General features: G+C 42.3%; 1 protein-coding gene across 1 annotated transcript in view; it reads right to left on the bottom strand.

Annotated features, from left to right (window-relative positions):
- OBSCN (obscurin, cytoskeletal calmodulin and titin-interacting RhoGEF) overlaps positions 1 to 18,989 on the bottom strand; it is a 197,682-nt gene that overhangs the window by 91,081 nt on the left and 87,612 nt on the right. The window contains exons 45-58 of the mRNA XM_075082169.1: positions 17,942 to 18,205; positions 16,962 to 17,228; positions 15,931 to 16,194; positions 11,658 to 11,921; positions 11,056 to 11,319; positions 10,486 to 10,749; positions 9,689 to 9,952; positions 7,944 to 8,207; positions 6,344 to 6,610; positions 5,706 to 5,969; positions 4,826 to 5,092; positions 3,565 to 3,831; positions 2,596 to 2,862; positions 1,195 to 1,461 (exon numbers count right to left, since the gene is read on the bottom strand). Of these exons, the coding sequence (XP_074938270.1) occupies positions 1,195 to 1,461; positions 2,596 to 2,862; positions 3,565 to 3,831; positions 4,826 to 5,092; positions 5,706 to 5,969; positions 6,344 to 6,610; positions 7,944 to 8,207; positions 9,689 to 9,952; positions 10,486 to 10,749; positions 11,056 to 11,319; positions 11,658 to 11,921; positions 15,931 to 16,194; positions 16,962 to 17,228; positions 17,942 to 18,205 (3,714 nt within the window). The remainder of the gene's footprint in view (positions 1 to 1,194; positions 1,462 to 2,595; positions 2,863 to 3,564; positions 3,832 to 4,825; positions 5,093 to 5,705; positions 5,970 to 6,343; positions 6,611 to 7,943; positions 8,208 to 9,688; positions 9,953 to 10,485; positions 10,750 to 11,055; positions 11,320 to 11,657; positions 11,922 to 15,930; positions 16,195 to 16,961; positions 17,229 to 17,941; positions 18,206 to 18,989) is intronic.

Here is an 18,989-nt window from a genome sequence, read left to right as displayed (position 1 = left end):
GCAAAGAGTCCGTCAGTAGTCAAACCATGAAAGGGAAAACACGGGTCGAATCATAGAGTCATCGGATAATATAGATTGGAGGGGGCTTCTGGAGGTCGTCTGCTCCACCCACTGCCCAAAGCAGGGCCAGCTTACAGCAGGTTGCTCAACATCTTGTCCAGCTGAGCTTTAAGTACGTCCAAGGATGGAGATATCACAGCCTCTCAAATCACTTGTTTCAAACTCTGCTGGTTCACTACTTCCAGTGTACTTAGTAACATGGCCAATATCTTTCAGTCAGTGGTTTTATTGCTTGCCCTTTCTCAAAGATACATTGCACTTTTAAATTTTTTTTTTTAATTATGTACTTGGTACCTTAATTGGGTGAATAAGGTGTGAACGTCAGATGTTAAAATCAGAATTTTACAATTTCAAATTGTAAAACCCTGAATAACATGAAAACCTGATCCCCTCTACTGCCTTTTTGCAGACAGAATTATATATACTCTGTGCTGGCACTCCAAACTGGCTGGGATCTGGTTGGCTCTGTGCTTTCACCAGGACTTATTGCATTAGCATGAGCACAGGGCATTTGTGCTTTGCCTTGCTTGAGTCCTGCTTCTAGGACAGCTGGGCACCTGCAGATCTGTGCAAAGATCATACAGCCAGCCTGCAACAGGCAAAAGCTGTATGAACCCTGAATCTACTGGGGAATGCCAAAGGAGAAGCTGCGCAATCTTCATCTGAGCAAATACGGTTCACATTCGTACAACTGAGTTCACCATCTGCATGAAAAATGATGCAGCTGGGCATAATGTGCAGAGTATCTGTAATATCAAGTAGCCTGCAGAGATGCTAGTGGTGATCATTCCACACTAGTGGTCCAACCTGAAAGCAAGCTCTGTCCGTAATGACATTAAGGCCAGATGCAGCTGCCATGTGACTGGAAGCTGGGGATGAACCATCTGTTCACTCACATGCATATGATGTCAAGCAAATATTTCAAGCCATGAGTAAAAAATCACGTCTGCCTTATCCTCTCCTGTCCACCAAGTGAATTTTTCTTCAGTGTATTCATTGAGTACAAGATTTTTTTATGACACCCTTCCTATGCTCTGTGTTCATCATGATTGTTTATCACAATAGTAACAATTACGTTACAAAATCTTAGCTTCCTAAAGTGAAAATCCCCGTGCCCCAGTAAACAGGTCTTGCCTTTCACAGTCAGTTTTGCAGAGCTCGTCTCATCTCCAGCCTTGCAGGAATACTCTCCAGCATCGCTAGGCTCCAGGCGGTGAACACGCAGCTCGCGGAGGGTGCCATCCTGCCACATTTCATACTTGGAGCTTGAGTGAAGGATGACTCCATCTTTCCTCCACTCCACTTCTGCTTTGCCAATGGAAATCTCACAGCGCAGCCTGGCCGTTCCTCCCACTTCCACTTCTTCATTCTTCAGCTGCTGCTTCAGCCGGGGTTTGATGGCTGCAAAGTGAAAAATAATTAATGCACAATTAGCTAGGTCTGGACAACTCAGCACAAGGCACCTGGGGTCTGACACTGCAGAACAAATGTGCATTAAGTAGTTATAGGATTAAAAAAACCCTTTTTTCTCTATAAACAAGCCTATATTCTGTGTATCTGGACAAGGAGAGGATCAGAAAGTTCCCCAAATATTCTTGCTTCTCATAAAGTCAAGGGCATATACATTACACCTCGGAAACTCCCATATGCGTAAAGATTTTGGCTAAGCAAAACCTGGTATTTTCTGATATTTAAACACAGCTCTTATTTCTCTGCTATCATTTCAAGATCCTAGACTAATAACAGCAGATCCTTCCAGACGATGCACAAACAAATGGACAACATTTATTCAAGCAGGGCATGGAACAACTCAGACAACAGCTTGTCACTGATGAAAACGAGAGGGGAATATCCACTGTGTGTGTGTGTATGCGAGCAGTTGTGAAATCATGAATCTCAGTGCTTGTGGTCCCTCTGTCTAAACCTTATTGTGATACATGTAACGCAAGCACAGGGCGCCTTCACTCATAGTTGACCCAGCAGCTGCTCTGTGGGTCAGGTTCAGCCAAGAGGATGCAGTTTGAAAGGTTGTGGCTGAGGATCAACTGGTGGGTTGCACCCACCAGGTCAGGATGACAATTAACATTTCAGGCAGTGATTAATCACAGACATTATTCCTGGTTTGTTTAAACACAGTGTTCTCAAGATCTTAACGGAAAGACATTTCAAAAATTGGAAATAGTATTTTTAAACTGCTTTTGTAAATGACTTATGGTTACTCATTGGTTCAGCGATGAATGCAAAGTGCCAAAAATAAAGATCTATTAGAATTTCAAAGTCCCCATGATGCAGAGTTTCTTGCTTTTATCATATCAGAGGAGGGGTCAATACACTGTGCTTTACAGGCTTACACAGGCATTCTACACATCCTGTCCCATAAGACCCGCTGTTCTGTATTCTGGTTTATGACTGGGCACCTGCTTTCCTCTTTATCTTAACTTTTGGGGTGTCTTATTCACCAATCAATAAAAGAATATCGTTCACGTAATTTTACAAATCCCTTTTATCTCTGTTCCATTTTGATGCAATGCTAACCATTCACTCTGAGGACTGCTGTGCTCTGCTGGTCTCCTGTATCACATGTGTAGTCAGAGGCATCTTCTAGTTCTACATTATGAATCACAAGTTCAGCTGTGCGACCGCTTAATTTAATTTCATATTTGGAGCACGGGAAGAGCTCCATGGTGCCTTTCCTCCACTCCACTGTTGCATTATCCTTTGTCAGCTCACACTGGAATTTCACTGCAGCTCCTTCTTCCACCTCCTTGTCCTTGAGCTCCTTTTTGAAAAGAACTGGAAGAGCTAAAGGGGAAAGAAAGAAGCAGCAGGGGCTTTTATTTAAGCCTGAGTCAAGTCCTGGTTAACACAGTTAGAATGACACATCAGGGAACAAGATACTATGCTTTGCAAGTGCTATATTCCAAGGCAGGATCCATGTTTTCTAACGTGCCTGGAGCTACTAGGAGATCTTGCTGCATCGGAAGCAGCCATCAGCACTTAAAACATTTATTTCCTTTGTTCCTTGACTCCAATCTTTCCCAGGATTAAATTATTTGAATTAATTTATCTTTCAGTCAGTCTAACAAAGATCTCAGGAGTAAAGAAGTTCAAAACTCCGTGGACAGCCTTGCCAGATCCAGAAGGTCTTTGTCAGTCTTCTTCCAGGATTTGGAAGAAAATGGTTTTTTATATACCTAAACCACAAGTCATGTGAAACATCCAGATTATATGTTAAAGCATTGCTCTTCCTTTAATTTCTCCCCAGCCATAAAGCTAGAAAGGGTTTCTTCTTAGAACCCAAAACTCAAATGCAGCACTGAAAGAACAAAGCATCATCTTTTTTTCATTCTCATTGAAAAACAAAATTTAAAAATCCTAGTCTATCAGACGAATAGGAAAATATTTATAGGGAAAGAAATCATGTACTTAAAAATATTCAATTCAAACTTTTGCTTTGCACGTTGGATGGAATCTATTGCTTTAGGAGTCAGCTTACACACCTACCTTTCACATTTAAAGATGCCTTGGTTTCCTGATCACCAGTATCACAGCTGTATTCTCCTGTATCTTCTAATTTGAGATTATGTATTAAGAGCTCTACCCGGCACTCCCTCTGCCTCATTTCGTATTTCTGGCTGGGCTGCAGCCCCACTCCTCCTTTCCTCCATTCCACTGCAGCGTTGGGTTTTGACAGCTCACAGCACAATGTAACTGTACTTCCTTCCTCTGATTCCTTATTCTGAAGGGGTTGCTTAAATGTGACAGGCAGTGCTGCAAAATTTGAGAGGGAAAAGTTTTAAGAGCATTTTAGTCCAGAAAGAACCCAGTCCTACCATCTTTTGTGAGAAAGGGCCTATTCTAATGATTCTACGTCTTAGGGCTGCAGCTTTCTGTCTTGGTAGCAACTTCACTGAACCATTACATGACCCAAGAGCTGAGGACAGACGGTGAAGCTAGGAAAGATCTGATCTCAGAAAGTCATCCACAGAATGGCCTGGTTTGTGATCTGGAGGAGTCAGACTTGCTCATGGAAGCATCTCCATGTGAACTGGGGGTGCTTTACTCAAAAACCACTGGGACATGCTCTTTCTTACATGGACCCTTGCTCCTTAATAAAAGCCTCCAAGTTTGCAATATTAAGTGAAGAGTATTTACCCCCAAGTACAGCTTTCATCAACATATAAAAGATCAAGGTAGAATTAAAAACACAAGAAGAGGCAGTACAGTAAAAGATGACAATAAAGTGATAAATGGAAGAGGAAATTCAGATTTCAGGCAAGGTCTTGCTCAGGATGGTAGAAGGGGTGGAGGAGAACAGATGTGGATGCAGTTGTTTGCACTCAAAGTTTATGCTTGAGGCTCAAAGCCCCAAATACAGCACATTCACATGTTATAGAAATCCTTTACACCCCAACTGTTGCATCTCTCATCATCCCAGTTGGGTGTTATGCCCCACTAGGCATCCCTTATGCCTACTGAAGCAATCAACAACCCAAAATAACCATCAGCCTGTCTGGCTTATTTCCTGTTATCCATTCCCATGTGCAGCCACAACCCCTGCACTCAGAGGGCAGGAGGGTTCATCATATTTTGACATCATGACAACATTTAATTGCTTTGATGATAATTAATCACTCCGGATACTGCAAGCAGAATGTGTCACGCTTAAGTAAAATACATGTGCTGGCATGGACGAACAGCAAAACACTGAGAGACGCTCCTTTCACTTCATCTCTATTGATCCAAGGGTCAATACTCTGCCTACCATGTACAGTTACCACAGCCGTTGTCTGCTGGTGCCCAGAGTCACAGGTGTACTTTCCTGAATCATCCAGTTCTAAGTCATAAATGACCAATTCAGCAGTAGAGTCCTGCTGCTTCATCTCATATTTCAAACCAGGGTAGAGAGTAGTATTTCCTTTCCTCCACTCTACCGCAGCATTGGGTTTGGTGAGCTCACACCTCAGTGTTGCTGTACCACCTTCTTCTGCCTCGGTATTCTGAAGCTCTTGTTTAAAAAGTGCTGGAAGGGCTATAAAATAGAAATATAACTTGCAACATACTGCAGTTGGGGTTTGGGAAAGAGAAAGTAGAAAGAAGATGAAAGCACCAGAAGAGCTTTTCTGCAGATGTCTCTAAACGTCAGTGCTCTAGATTCAAAGTACAAGGCTATTTCCCCAGAGATGTAATAGGAATATCTACAGAACAAGAAGAAATCAGTTTCAAGGAGTTACATTTGCCATGAATTATATACGAACTTAATCTATGATCTAAAAATGGCAGAATATTTTTTCCTACTACTAAAGTAGCCAACGTGTTGCCCTGATCAAGGAGTAGATATTCTGAAGATCAGCAGGGATTTGTAAAAGTTCAGATTCTCCCTTAAAGCAGGCCACTTGCAGGAGAGATTACAGTTATCCTGACAGTAACATACTGACAAAATGCATTTAGTTCTGCATTGCAATTCTCATTTTCTACCTGGTCACTCTATTAGGCTGTATAGACCATGCTATCCTACACACCTTCCTTAAGAATCACGGCCAGGTCTTCTCCATAAGTGACACTAACATACGGCATTTATTTTCAGAATATATTATAACCTTCCCCACCCCCTTTTTTCCTCTTTTTAATTTTTTTTTTTTTACCATTGACTGTCAAAGTGGCAGTTGTCTGCTGATCCCCGCACACACAGGTGTAATCTCCAGTGTCCTCCACATCCAGCTCGTGGATAATCAGCTTTGCGACAGCACCATCTTGACTCATTTTATATTTGCTGCTCGCTTTGAGCACCTCCTGCCCCTTCTTCCACTCCACCACAGCAGGTTTAGTCAGCTCACAGTGCAGAGCAGCTGTCCCGCTTTCCACAGCTTCTAGGTCCTTCAGGTCTTTTTTGAATTCTGGAGGCAGTGCTGAAGAGTAAAAGATTTACCATAGAGAGAGTGAGTATTCCTAAAAAAGCTGCTAGATGTGGTCCTGGGGGAGAGGATGCATGGTATGCTACTGAGCCCTGATCCAGGCCAGTGGAACACAGTGGAAAAGTCTCCCTCAGCTTCCCTGGACTCTGCATCAGGGCAAGGAAAATGAGACGGGCCAGCACAGCTGAGGAGGACAAAATCCAACAGACAACTCTTTTCCCTGTCCTAGCAGAAGGAGGAAGCACATAAGCAAAGTCCAAAGGAAAACAAAAGCCCAAGCAAACGAAAGGGAATGGGAAGAGACCGCAGAAATAGAGACTTGAGCAGGTCTAAGGTCTGCAGGACCTTAGTCCCCAGGATTACTTTACCATGCACTGTTAAGGTGGCTGAGGTGGTCTCGTCTCCACACACACAGGTGTAATCTCCAGTATCATTCAGGTCTACATTGTGAACTACCAGCTCCACAACACAGCCTTCCTGTCTCATGCGGTACTTGTTGTCTGGGCTGAGGATGTAATGGCCCTTCTTCCACTGAACGTGGGCAGGTGCCTTGCTGAGCTCACAGTGCAAAGTGGCCGTTCCACCTTCCATTGCTTCCTTGCTGGTCATGTCTTCTTGGAAAAATGGAGGTACAGCTGAAGGATGTAGGTAAAAACCATTACAAATTGAGGATATCTCCAGGGACAGGTGAGAGTAGGAAGCGACAGGGGAAAGTTGTGAAGGTTATGGAAGGGCGAGCATCAGCAGCAAAGAGAGGAAAGAGAAATGAAAACATCCTAGTGGGAATATATACCCTAATCCTTTTGGGTTTATGCTGGCTTCCTACTAGCAAAACTGCACTGTCCTCAAGAGAGGACACCTGCTTTCTACCAGTTGCCATGTAAGAAAAACTAAGAATATAGTCTCTGAGCTCCTTAGTTCACACATCTGTTGGTGTCTTCCACAAACTTCATGCCTTTGTACTCTTTTTTCCTACTTACAGAGCAGACCTACTGAGCTCTGAGTGTTGGCACAGCTCCTTACTCATCAACATTCCTTCTTCATTGAGATCCCCTTGAAAAGATGTAGCCAGGGCTCACAGATTTTTATTGACCCCAAAGAAGATCTCCAGATGCTGAATCCCAGCCTGCTTTCATGTCTCAGAACATATTCATGTTTTCCCCACTTTTGTTTCCTTGAAATAAATTTGGTGACTGAAATACATGTCTGTCTATTATCTAGGTAGGATAACGGGATATTCCACCTCCTTAACAAGGTTGGATATCTCAGATCTCAATGACCTGCTCCATAGTCGTTCAGCCAAGTTAAAATATCCAGGCTAGAAACCAGGTTCAGCCTCCTTGATTTGGCATATTTCCCATCTCCAGCAGTGTTAAGTTGAAACACGAGTTTTGTTTCCACAGCAATTGGTTCTTGCAACAAAATAAGACCAAAAGGACATCACAGAAAGAATTTATTCTTTCCTGTCTAGAAAAATAAAACTCCTGATGCAAACCTATCTTTGTGCATTAGGACAGTGGTTCTGGGCACAAAACCCAATATAAACACAACCTAGCACAGGAGAAAATATAACTAACACAGGCTTATTCTGAATTCTGCTTATTATGCCCTACATTAAAATGGTAGTTACTGAGAATGCCAGAAAGGAATGGCAATGAATAAAGACATTTGTGTTTTAGAGAATAAATGAAGGAAAGGAAAGCTAGGAAAGGAATGCCAGAAAGGAAAGATGAAAGGAGAGCAGGTTTGTGTTTAAGGAAAGGAAAAGACAAAAGGATGGCACAGAAAAATGCAGACCAGTATTTTCCAATACACCCAGCCTGCAGGTCATTGAAGGCAGGGAATACTATTTTAAATTAATGGAACTTCAGTTAATAAGGTTGAGCAAACACACGTGGCAAACTGAACACCTGATAGTAGAGGACAGACGCTTCCAGTTAGGAGATAGGAGGTCAAAATAATTTTTACCCTGTACTGTTAAGACAGCCGTGGTCTGGTGCTCTCCACACACACAGGTGTAGTCTCCTGCATCCTCCTCAGCTATTTCATGAATCACCAGCTCTGCCTTGGTCCCTTCCTGCCTCATTTTGTATTTCTCACTCTCTCTGAGAATCCTCTGGTCCTTCCGCCACTCCACCGGAGCAGCCTTGGTGAGCTCACAGTGCAGGGCGACTTCTCCACCTTCTTCTGCTTCCTTGTTCTTTAGCTCTTCCTTAAAGAGTGGTGGCACAGCTGAAGGATGCAACATGGGCAAATGGTCATCAGAAAACCAGAATTTAAATCCTAATGCCTTTTTCATATTTGGGATTATTTTCCCTCATGCGTCCCTTTTTCAGCCTGTTATAAACATGCTTAGCTACAGCCAAGTTCAGAAACGCTGAAAGCATCCTCCTTCAAGTGTGACGTGGTTTCACTTACCATAAGGGATCAGTTCCCTGTGTGTCTGTTACTTTTAATGGTGAAAGAACAGTACAGAAAGATCCAATCTTGGGTCAACAGCACTCACAGGTAACTCTGCTGGATACAGTGCTATTTCACCTACACAGGTGTGATTTCTTGGAGATGGGTATTGTTGTTTTCTCATTGCTTTTACTAAAAACTTATAACCCCATCTACATGAAATCAGCCAGATTTAAAATAAAACTACTTCTAGTTTGAAATTGAAGGGCCATTACATGCAATAAGAATTTCAGGTTCTCACTATTTCCCATTTTGGAAACCAAAACACAGAACAACCTATAGGAAATTACCTTCACGGAAACTAATTAATAACATTTACCCACAAATGTGCCTTGTGCACAATTACTGTAAGTGGGTACGGGATACAAACAGTACTCCCCAAGTGCCTCAGAGAAAGTCCATGTCTCAGGAGACCTTGAGGGGAGTCAGAAGGTTTTGGAAAAGAGCTGGAGGGGACAGAACTGGGTCTCTTTGACCAAGTAAGTTACTCAGAGCCAAGGACTCCATTAAAACGGATACTCATTAGTGAGAGGAGAGCAGAACACCAGGTAATAAGATGGGTAATGTAACACAAGGATTTATTTCTGGATTGGTTTATTGGGAGCTAGTACGATAAAGAAGAGTAAAAGTGCTGATAACCTGTGCTGTTGGGGGTATTTTTAATACCTGTCAAGGTAGTCTTGATCCACACACACAGAGGTGGAGACCCCTGAGTCCTTCAAACCAAGGTTAGAGGTAACAAGCTCTGAAATGGTAACTCTTAACTGATTCTGCATATCTGACTTGCTTAAAGAATCTGGTACCCCCAGAAATAGCCATGGCCGGGTCACCCAACAGAGCGGCGTCTCCTCCTCCTTCTGCTCCCCCAACCCTCACTTCTCCTTTGAGCAGTGCTTGGAGAACAGAGGGTCTGACAGACCATACCTGTGTGTTTTGAAGAAAAATTGTGGTTGGCGGAAATGAACCATGGGGATGACAGGGGGAAAAGACCTGGAAAATGTAAATGTCCAAGAAGAGGGGACTTGGACAGAAAGAAACACCTCATTTTCTTCTTTTAAAGGGGGTCAGATTAATAATGTCCCCAAAATTTGCCCTGAGCTACTCTTTCTCAGTAGGAAATGAGCTATACATAGAATGAAGAGCAAGGGGGGGGTCAGAGAAAGTTGAGTTACTGACCCAGGGCAGAAACAGCTGAATTTCAGAGTGACGTCTATCTACAGAATTATTTATTATTTTTAGTAAGGTCTTTTTACCATGAACGGCCAAAGTTGCTGTTGTCTTCTGGTCACCACAAACACACATGTAATCTCCAGCATCTTTTACTTCCAGGTCATGAATGACCAGCTCTGCAGTGGTGCCAGGCTGTCTCATTTGGTATTTGTCACTTGCTTTGAGCACTTTGGACCCTATTTTCCACTGCACTGGAGCTGCTTTGGTTAATTCACAACGCAGGGAGACTGATGCTCCTTCTAGGGCTTCTTCATTCTCCAGTTCTTTCTTGAAAAGCACTGGCAGGGCTGGGAATGGAAAATCGATAGATGGTGTATTTAAACTAAGACCTCTGCATTTGTGATCAGCATCGTGAATTCTCAACTGAAGTTCAAATCTAGCCAAGGCAGGGACTTTAACCATTGAGGTTATCACTATGGTGATCTGGGAAACTAAATCCAGCAACAACAATAAGAAAAGAAATGCTGAGCTGCCAGGTCAAAGTACAACAGGCTGGACGGATTCAAGATACAACCTAAAGAACTTATCACAGGGACACCCTCCATGGGGCCATCTCAGCTAGTCTTACAGGAGCAATTTCTAGGCACTATTCCCTCAGACTTACAGGATAGCTGTTTGTCTGCATGGAGAAACAGTCACGTCCTCAGCTCCCATTTTAGGAATATCAGACAAAAATTAAATGTCAGAACGAGAAGTTCTCCTTTCCTGAACACAACTTATTTTCTAGTAAAAAGCCTAACGCCGACAGATGAACACTTTGCACAGCAACAGATGTTTCAGAGAAACAGAAAATGAACAGTCATCTGCAAGGTGAATTTACCATTCACGGTCAGAGAAGCCATGGTGTGTTGGTCTCCACACATACAGGTGTAATCTCCTGCATCCTGCAGATCTAGATCACAAATTTCCAGCTCAGCAAGGGCATTATCCTGCCGCATGATGTATTTTTCACTTGCCCTGAGTATTTTGTTTCCTTTCTTCCATGACACAGCTGCAGCCTTGGTCAGCTCACAGCGCAGAGTGGCTGTTTGGCTTTCCATGGCTTGCAGGTCCTTCAGTTCTTCTTTGAAAAGGGGAGGCAGGGCTGAAGGTCACAAAACAGACAGGGAACATTAAAAATGACATGTGGCACACAGGTGATGGGAGGGATCAGGTGGCACAGAAACAGAGAACATTTGAGGGTGGAAAGAGTTTCCTTTCCTCGTAATTCTGGGACATTGGACAAACCAATAGACAGACGCAGAAAAGCAGCCTGGATGCAACCACGTCTTTTGGACAACTTACAAATTTAAAAAAAGAAAATCATTTCAGACGCAGGTGAACACACGCCAACAGTGATGAGCTGGTAGACAAAAACACAATAATACAGGTATATGTATAAGGTTTTTACCATGCACTATCAAGGCAGCTGTTGTCTCCTGTTCTCCACACACACAAGTGTATTCTCCAGCATCTTTTAGTTCTACGTCATGGATAAGCAGCTTCATGACTGTGCCCTCCTGTTTCATTTTGTATTTGTCGCCGACTTTGAGCAGGCTGCTTCCCTTTTTCCACTCTACTGGAGCAACCTTGGTCAGCTCACAGCGCAGACTGGCTGCTTGCCCTTCTGTTACCTCCTCGTCCTTCAGGCTTTCCTTGATGCGTGCAGGCAGTGCTGAGGACGCAATGGACAGAGGGTTAAAATGGAGCAGGAAACACGGCCTCTTGGTGAAGGGCAGGGGTGGGAGAAGGAAAGGCGAGGGCAACAGTGAGGAGCTGTCTTTGGGCCTGATCTCACATCTGCTTTAGGGATCAGGTCCTAAAAACACTGTGTATTAGGAAATGGGATGAAGGTTTTTCCCTTAAATCACAAAATGTAAATTAATTCTCATGACTATGCCAGGAAAAGTCAGACTCAGAGGAACTATGCAGAGATAACAATGAACATGGAAAAAAAATAAATTCAAACTATAAGCTTGATAATGTGGACATTTAGATTAAATTGGTTATTACCGTGGACTGCTAAGGAAGCTGTGGACTGCTTATCCCCACACACACAGGTATAATCACCAGCATCGCTCTCATTTAGATTATGTATCACCAGTTCTGCAGTGACATCCTTCTGCCTCATTTTGTATTTCTCGCTAGGTTTGAGTACTGTGTGTCCTTTTTTCCACTCCACTGAAGTGGTCTTGGTCAACTCACAGCGCAGAGTGACTACTTCACCCTCAGTGGCTTCCTCATTTCTTAACTCTTCTTTGAAGAGAGCAGGAAGAGCTGAGAAACAAAGGAGCAAACATTTTCATGATGTCCAGGTCTTGGCCACCAAATAAAATGAACCTCGATGTTTACCAGTTATCTATCCATGCCTAGTTATTGACATGAGGGTCATCTCACAGAAGGAATAAACTAATTTGTATCATAGCAACAAAAGGGTCTCACACTGTAAATTTGCTGATTGGTTTGAGAGGTATGGAGAATAGGCAACAGGAATGGGAAAACCTCACGTATGGTCAGAACTATAGCTTTCTCAGTGTAATTCAGCCCAGGAAAAGTGGGCTAAAAGGATATAGCATGTTACACCACGATCAGAGAAAAAAGCCAAAGGAAAAAAAGAAAAAGTTTTACCTTATGTGTTAGGGATGCCTACAGACCTAGCCTGACAGAGTGAGGCTGAAGAGCAGAATCAGACAGACCTCCCGAAAGTGCTTGGGTAACAATAAAAAGGGAAAAGAAGGACGATGTCTCCATTGTGGAAATCTCCTATAAGACCTTCACACCAGGAAGTTCAGGCGTATCTAACACCTCATCCCTTTTGGAACAGCTAATAGAATCATTCAGAGTACAAGACTGGGTGGTGATGTGGTACTATCTACTGTGGGAGCAGCAGGATGGGACATCTGCTAAATCTTTGGAATGGGGTGCAGACCACGTTTGGATATAGAATATATATGAAAGAACAGAAAAGGAGGATGATCTCTTGCTCTGACTAGCAAGAAATAAGTATTTGAGAAACGGAATGTGGAGGATAATTGGGCAGACACCAGTTATGAAGGAGGAGAGGCTCATGGATTTTAGGACAAGCAATGATGGAGAAGAGCAAAAGAAAATTCTGTGGGTAACAAGAAAGCAAGCTTTAATAATTCAAAAATTGCTACTTACAACCAAGCAGAAGCAAACTTAAAGGACAAGGTAGTTTAAGAGAGTGGAAAGCTTCCTGAAGAAAGGATATGAAGGGCATAATTACACAGCCTACCCCACTCCAAAGACCATCAGGAATAGTCTGCCTAAATAATGAATTCTTCATTATCCTGAAACTTGGGAGACCTATAAAATATGGGATGTTTAGATGAGTGCAAAAGAAATGCTATGGAATGCAGAGGCAAAACCAGAAAGGACAGTTTCCCTCTATGTCTCAAGAAGGTCAAGGTCAGTTCCCCATTCCTGGGCTCTGTCACCTCATGGACAAAGCGACCACCGTGAAGGAGGGGCTAAAAGGTAATCTGCAAAATGATGCTGATATCAAATGTCTCCAGACACAGCTGAATGCTGTATGTCATTGCATCCAGCAACTGGGTGGTGAGATCACTACTCCAGGAGCTTTCCATATTTCTGTTCACAGTTCAAATAGTGGCTCTTGGCTGTACCAGAGTATTAGCATGCAAATCCCAGGGAACATGGCCAGCCTGAACTAGAAAGAAGTAGAAATAATACAATGACATTCTGTGGACAGATTAGAAGGAAGGAAAACAAGGGAGAAGTTGGTCTACCAACCTTCAGAAATGTAAGATGATGGTAGGCAAGACAGGAAAGCTGAAATGTTTAATTCCTTTTTCATCTTTAATATTAAAATTTATTGATAGCTAAGAAAGTAATATGAATTCTGTCTAGGAAAAAACCCAAAATATTAGAGAACATTTAAATAAATGGAATATTCTCAAAGCACCTTGGTGTAATGAAAGTTGTCCTGGAACACTTAAGGTACAGGCTTAACTAATATTAGACTTCAACAGTTACACTGGAGAAATCAAAGAGAATGGGTGACATTCCACAAGTACAGAAAAACTCAGAGGTGAGAAAGGCCTCCCAAACTGAAATGCACACATTTAGTTCGTACCATATAAACCAAGAGTCTAAGCTCCCAGGAAGGTCAAGACAGATCCAAAGTCAAGGGACCAAATGGAGCTCCCTGCTGACCAAATGCAAATGTCTGCTATACGGTGAACTGGATGCCTCCCTCGCTTCCATTGGCAGTGGAGATCTAACCAACATAGTCAACAACAGGAGTTTAGGAACACTCACCAGTCTTGATCTGCAAGCTGAATCCCACCCACAGTGCTTGTGTCTTGGAAAAAAGAGATGAGAAGAGGGAGGCAGACAAAGGATCCAAAGGACTACAGCCACTTCAGCTTAACTTTAATTCTTTGAAAACCGTTGTAGCAATACACTTGGACTTGCCAAGAGCTTTGCTTTTCATGAAGGAGCGGACCAGTGTAGTGTTTATTGACATAGGTTAATGAACTTCAGTGAGAGAGACACACAGTATATGCGGTACACCTTGATTTTAGTAAAGCTCTTACCATAACTACAGTAGGAAGCACTACCAGTTTGAAAACCACAGTCAAAGAATATTCAGCTGTGATTTACACCCACAATGAAAGAATGAGTTGAGCAGAGTTCCTCAATACTCTAAGTCCAGTATTATTCAGAGGTTTCTTTAGTGGCTTGGATCTATGAAATGCAGAGTAGTCATTAACTTTGCAGATGATCTCAAGCTGGGAAGGGAGAGAAGCTGAAAGCACTTTGTTAAATCGGATTAGGATATAGAAGAACTTGATGAAGCAGTGGTGAAAAAATAGGCGGCAATTCAGCAAGAGCAGGTGCAAAATACTATATTTAGGAACAATCAACAACATAAGTAGAAGATGGGGAACACTAGGCAGCAGATCTGCAGAGAGAGATTTGAGTTTACCAGAGATCATGGAGCAAATGCAAGTCAAAAAATGCAATCCTGATGTGAATAAAGCAAACATCATAATAGGGATATATGAAATGGCATGTCATATGCAAGACACATAAGTCCTTCCATGCTACTCCAGTCTGGTAAAGCCTCAGATGGAGCACTGTAGTCTGCTTTTGTCCACCACACTTCTAGAAAGATGTGGATTGGCTGACGATGGTCCAGAAAGCAACAAAGATGAGCTGAAGTCTAGAAAACATGACCTATGAAGAAAGAGTGAAAGGATTGAAGATGCTTAGTCCAGAAAAGAGGAGACAGAAAGGAGACATAAGCTTTCTAATCTTTCACAGAGAGGAAAATAGCAAACATTTAACCCTTTCTACAGGATATGGGACAAGATGTAATGACTTAAGCCAGCTCAAGAAAGACTTGTGTTGAAATTAGGAAGAACTTTCTGGCAGTATTGATGGCTAGGCAGTGGAATGAGTGTCCAGGGGAACTGCAAATCCTTCAGCACTGGAGTGAGGCTAGGTAGGCACAATGGTGACTTGAGGCTCAAGGATGGACTAGATGACCTGTAGAGGTTCTTTCCAATTCTATTTTCCATGGTTAAATTGGAAGTTCAAGACTGAAGCCATCCTTGTTTTACTGGTAAATATCAAGATGAAAAAGTCTGGGCAGTAAAAAGAAATCCACTCATTGTCCTACTGAATTTCCAGGTGAGAAAGATGGCTGAAATTACTTCCTACTGTCCTATGTTAATAGTGGAAATAAAGTTTTCCTCCCTTCCAAGGAAAGTTTGCAGGTGAATTGGACTGAGGACTGTGAAGTACTCTCACACTATAATGCTGAATATTGTGCAATACCAGCATACAAATCTACATGATCCTTGGCCAGAGTTATATAGAAAAGTTGCATTGAATCAAGTTTTGTTTGCATTATTTAAAATTATCTGTCAAATCCTATCACAACCTGAAATCTAAGATCACTCTTTTTAAAAGTATGAATGGTCCTGCTGCTCCACCTTGCTAAGCTTAAGTCAAAAGTAAGTAAAAGAGAACAAAAAACACCTTCAGTGTGGTGCAAAGCACTATAGCCGTGCACCAACAAGAGCAAGGAGAACACCAGGAAAACGTTAGTGTAATCAATGGAACTAGAATTCTAGTCAGAATTAGATTAAAATCACATTAAAACCAAGAAAATCTGTTACCAACAGAATTAATGACGGCAAAATTAGAGAAAGAATTCATTGCGTGTCAGTATTGAGGCTTCCAGAGGAAACAGGAGAAACATCACACAAACATTTCTCATTTCTGTTTTCTTTACCATGCACTGTCAGTGCTGCAGTAGTCTTCTCATCTCCGCACACACAGGTGTACTCCCCAGCATCCTTGATCTCTAAAGCATGGATCAGCAGTCGTGCTGTAGTACCTTCCTGTCTCATAGTATATTTTTCACTGGATTTGAGCGCTTTGTGTTTCTTTTTCCACTCTACAGAGGCAGCCCTAGATAGCTCACATTGTAGCATGGCTGTTCCGCCTTCTGTGGCTTCTTCGTTCTTCATCTCTTTCTTGAAGTGTGCAGGCAAGGCTGGGGAGTTCAAAATAAGCAGAATGTATGACCATGGCAACTATCCAAGTAACTATTTATCTGTGGTCTGTCAACCACACATGAAAAGCAAAGCCTTCCCTAATCAAATAGGATTTATAACCACTCTGGAAAACATGACGGTGACCTTGCAAAGCTGGAGAACACCTTGTTCGTAAGTCAGAGCTTTTTTTATGGCATGAAGTGGGGAACCACACCAGCCTCAACTTCAAGCTCTGCAACACTGGGCCCTACCTTACTTTGGGTATTGCCTGGCGCAATGGAAAACAGAGCCTAACTAGAGTGTCTAAGTTCTATTGCAATGCAAATCTTTACTGAAAAAAGTTAATAAATGAAACTATTTCCGAAGCATCAAATGCACTTTTCCATGAGATTTCTTCTCTGACAGACTGTCAAATTATTCTGACACACTGAAAACTGTATCAAAAATATCTCATCACCAAATAATATATTCTCAACTTTAGGATTGTAACGTCTTTACAACCAACATTACAATAATATGATTCTCCTTTTTTAGCAACTACTACAACATAAGCATCAAAGAAGTAAGTCGGAACCAAGATGAATATCTGAAATTTTTGCAATGAACACCTGATTAGTGTATTCAAGCATTTATGCCCATGTCCAACCACATGTTGCTAAATTCATCAGAAATGGGGCTTCAATTCCAAAGCTGATTCTACCATGCTCTTAAACAACTGGTTGAAAATAAACCACTTAATTCGATTTTTTGATTATTTTTTTTTTACCATTCACTTTTAGCACAGCAGTGGTTTTCTGATCTCCATAACAGCATGTGTAATCTCCAGCATCTGTCAGATCTAAATCACGGATCACCAGCTCAGCAGTTGTGCCCTCGCATCTCATGGTGAACTTGTCATTTGGCTCCAGGGCTCTGTCTCCTTTCCTCCATTCCAGCGCAGCTGCGGGCTTGTTCAGCTCGCAGCAGAAAGTGGCTGTGCCATTTTCTGTGGCTTCCACATTCTTCAACTCTTTTTTAAAATGTGGAGGAAGGGCTGAAGATCACAGGTGAAGAGAGAACACTTTAAAACTGCGGAAATACTGCACCTCAACTGCTCCACTGTATTAAAACCCTTTGATCTCTAAAGGTTTTAGAATATACGGTACCTGCCTTACGCTTTGCAACACACCACATTCAACATGTCGCAACTGAACTGGAAATCAACATTGTGAAACTATAATTTCAGTACTGGAAGGTATGCTTTAAAGGCATTTTAAGATATAACAACAGAAAGCTGATTCCAGGCTTTTAAGGAACTATGTGCAGCTCTGTCTTAAGATCACAGGAACAATTAAGATGAACACTATGTTTTTTAAAATTCCAGGCCGCAACGTACCATTCTCTCCTGCCTTTCTCAGTTGTTGTCATAACAGGGCACCTTTCAATCCCCTTCACATAAACCAAGTGAAATTTCAGGGATATGCCTAGATTAATTAATGGAAATACTGCAAGTGCTATTTATGACTTCACTAAGGTCTTCATTATCTGCTTCCAGATTCTATTAACATGAAAGAAAAGGGACGGAAAAGACTGTATGGTGCTATTTATCCATCCCAAGTGAAGGACTTTCAGTAAAAGATATTCCCAAGGGTTGATACAGCTGGCGTAACAATTCAAAATAGTACATGGGATCAAGAACAGTTTGTGATCCTGCATGAGGTCACAGATGACAAAGCAGAAAATCCCTATTAAACTTATGTATTTTACCATGCACTGTCAGGGATGCAGTAGTCGTCTTGTCTCCACACACGCATGTGTAATCTCCTGCATCCTGCTCCTCCAGGCTATGGATTGTCAGCTCAGCAACGGTATCCTTCAGTCTCATTTTGTACTTCTCACTAGGCTTGAGTGCCTTTTGCCCTTTTCTCCACTCCACGGGAGTGGATTTAGTTAGCTCACACTGCAGAACAGCTGTCCCATTTTCTGTGGCTTCCATATTGACCAGTTCTTTTTTGAACAGTGCAGGCAAAGCTATGGGACGTAATATAAACAGAGAGTCCATCAGAACTATTAACCAGCCCTTGAGGAAATTAGGACTAGGTCCTGAGGCCAGTCCTTCACTATGACAGGAAAACAAATCATACAGTCTTGAAAACTGCATCTATTAGAAAACTACTGCAGGACCTCACAGGGATAATTGCCACCATGACCTGCCCCTAATGCTGACTTATGCAGCACGCTTGTCATTTCCCAGTTGATTGCAGTAGTCCTTTATACCTGTTTCGGTCTGAATTCATCCATCTTGAACATAAATGACCTGATTTTTGATTGAAAGTCATTGCCCTGGATGACGGCACCGCTAGCTGGAGTTCTCTACCTTTCCTGACACCATAATTTATCTTTCTTGTTCAGAAAAAAAAGTAGTGATATAACTTCGGGTGCACCTTTAAGCCATAACTTCCAAGGACATAATGGCTCTTATATCAGGAATACAGAGTTTTTCCTAACAGCATTCAGCAAGTTGCCTTGTGGCGTGCCACCAAAGTAAAAAGTGACTTGCACAGGGAAGAAAGTGCCAGCTCAGAGGAGGGGAGGAACAGAAGCACCTCCAGCTGGGAGAAAGCATGCAGAAAATCTGACAGAAGGGAGTTTTGCCTCCACAGTTTTGCCCCTGTCCTTAAGATAACCTTAAGATATATCTCAAATAAAAACTATTCTTTCGTCTATTGGAACCATATATGAACTGCCTCTGCTGGAGGGGCAGCCAAAGCTTGTCGCTATTCACCATGGCAGAGACAGTCATTCATTCCTGAAT

This window comes from Phalacrocorax aristotelis, chromosome 2 (assembly GCF_949628215.1).
Source record: "Phalacrocorax aristotelis chromosome 2, bGulAri2.1, whole genome shotgun sequence".
NCBI lineage: Eukaryota > Metazoa > Chordata > Aves > Suliformes > Phalacrocoracidae > Phalacrocorax > Phalacrocorax aristotelis.
The sequence above is the reverse complement of the archived record's forward strand: the minus strand, read 5'-3'. Positions and strand labels throughout refer to the sequence as shown.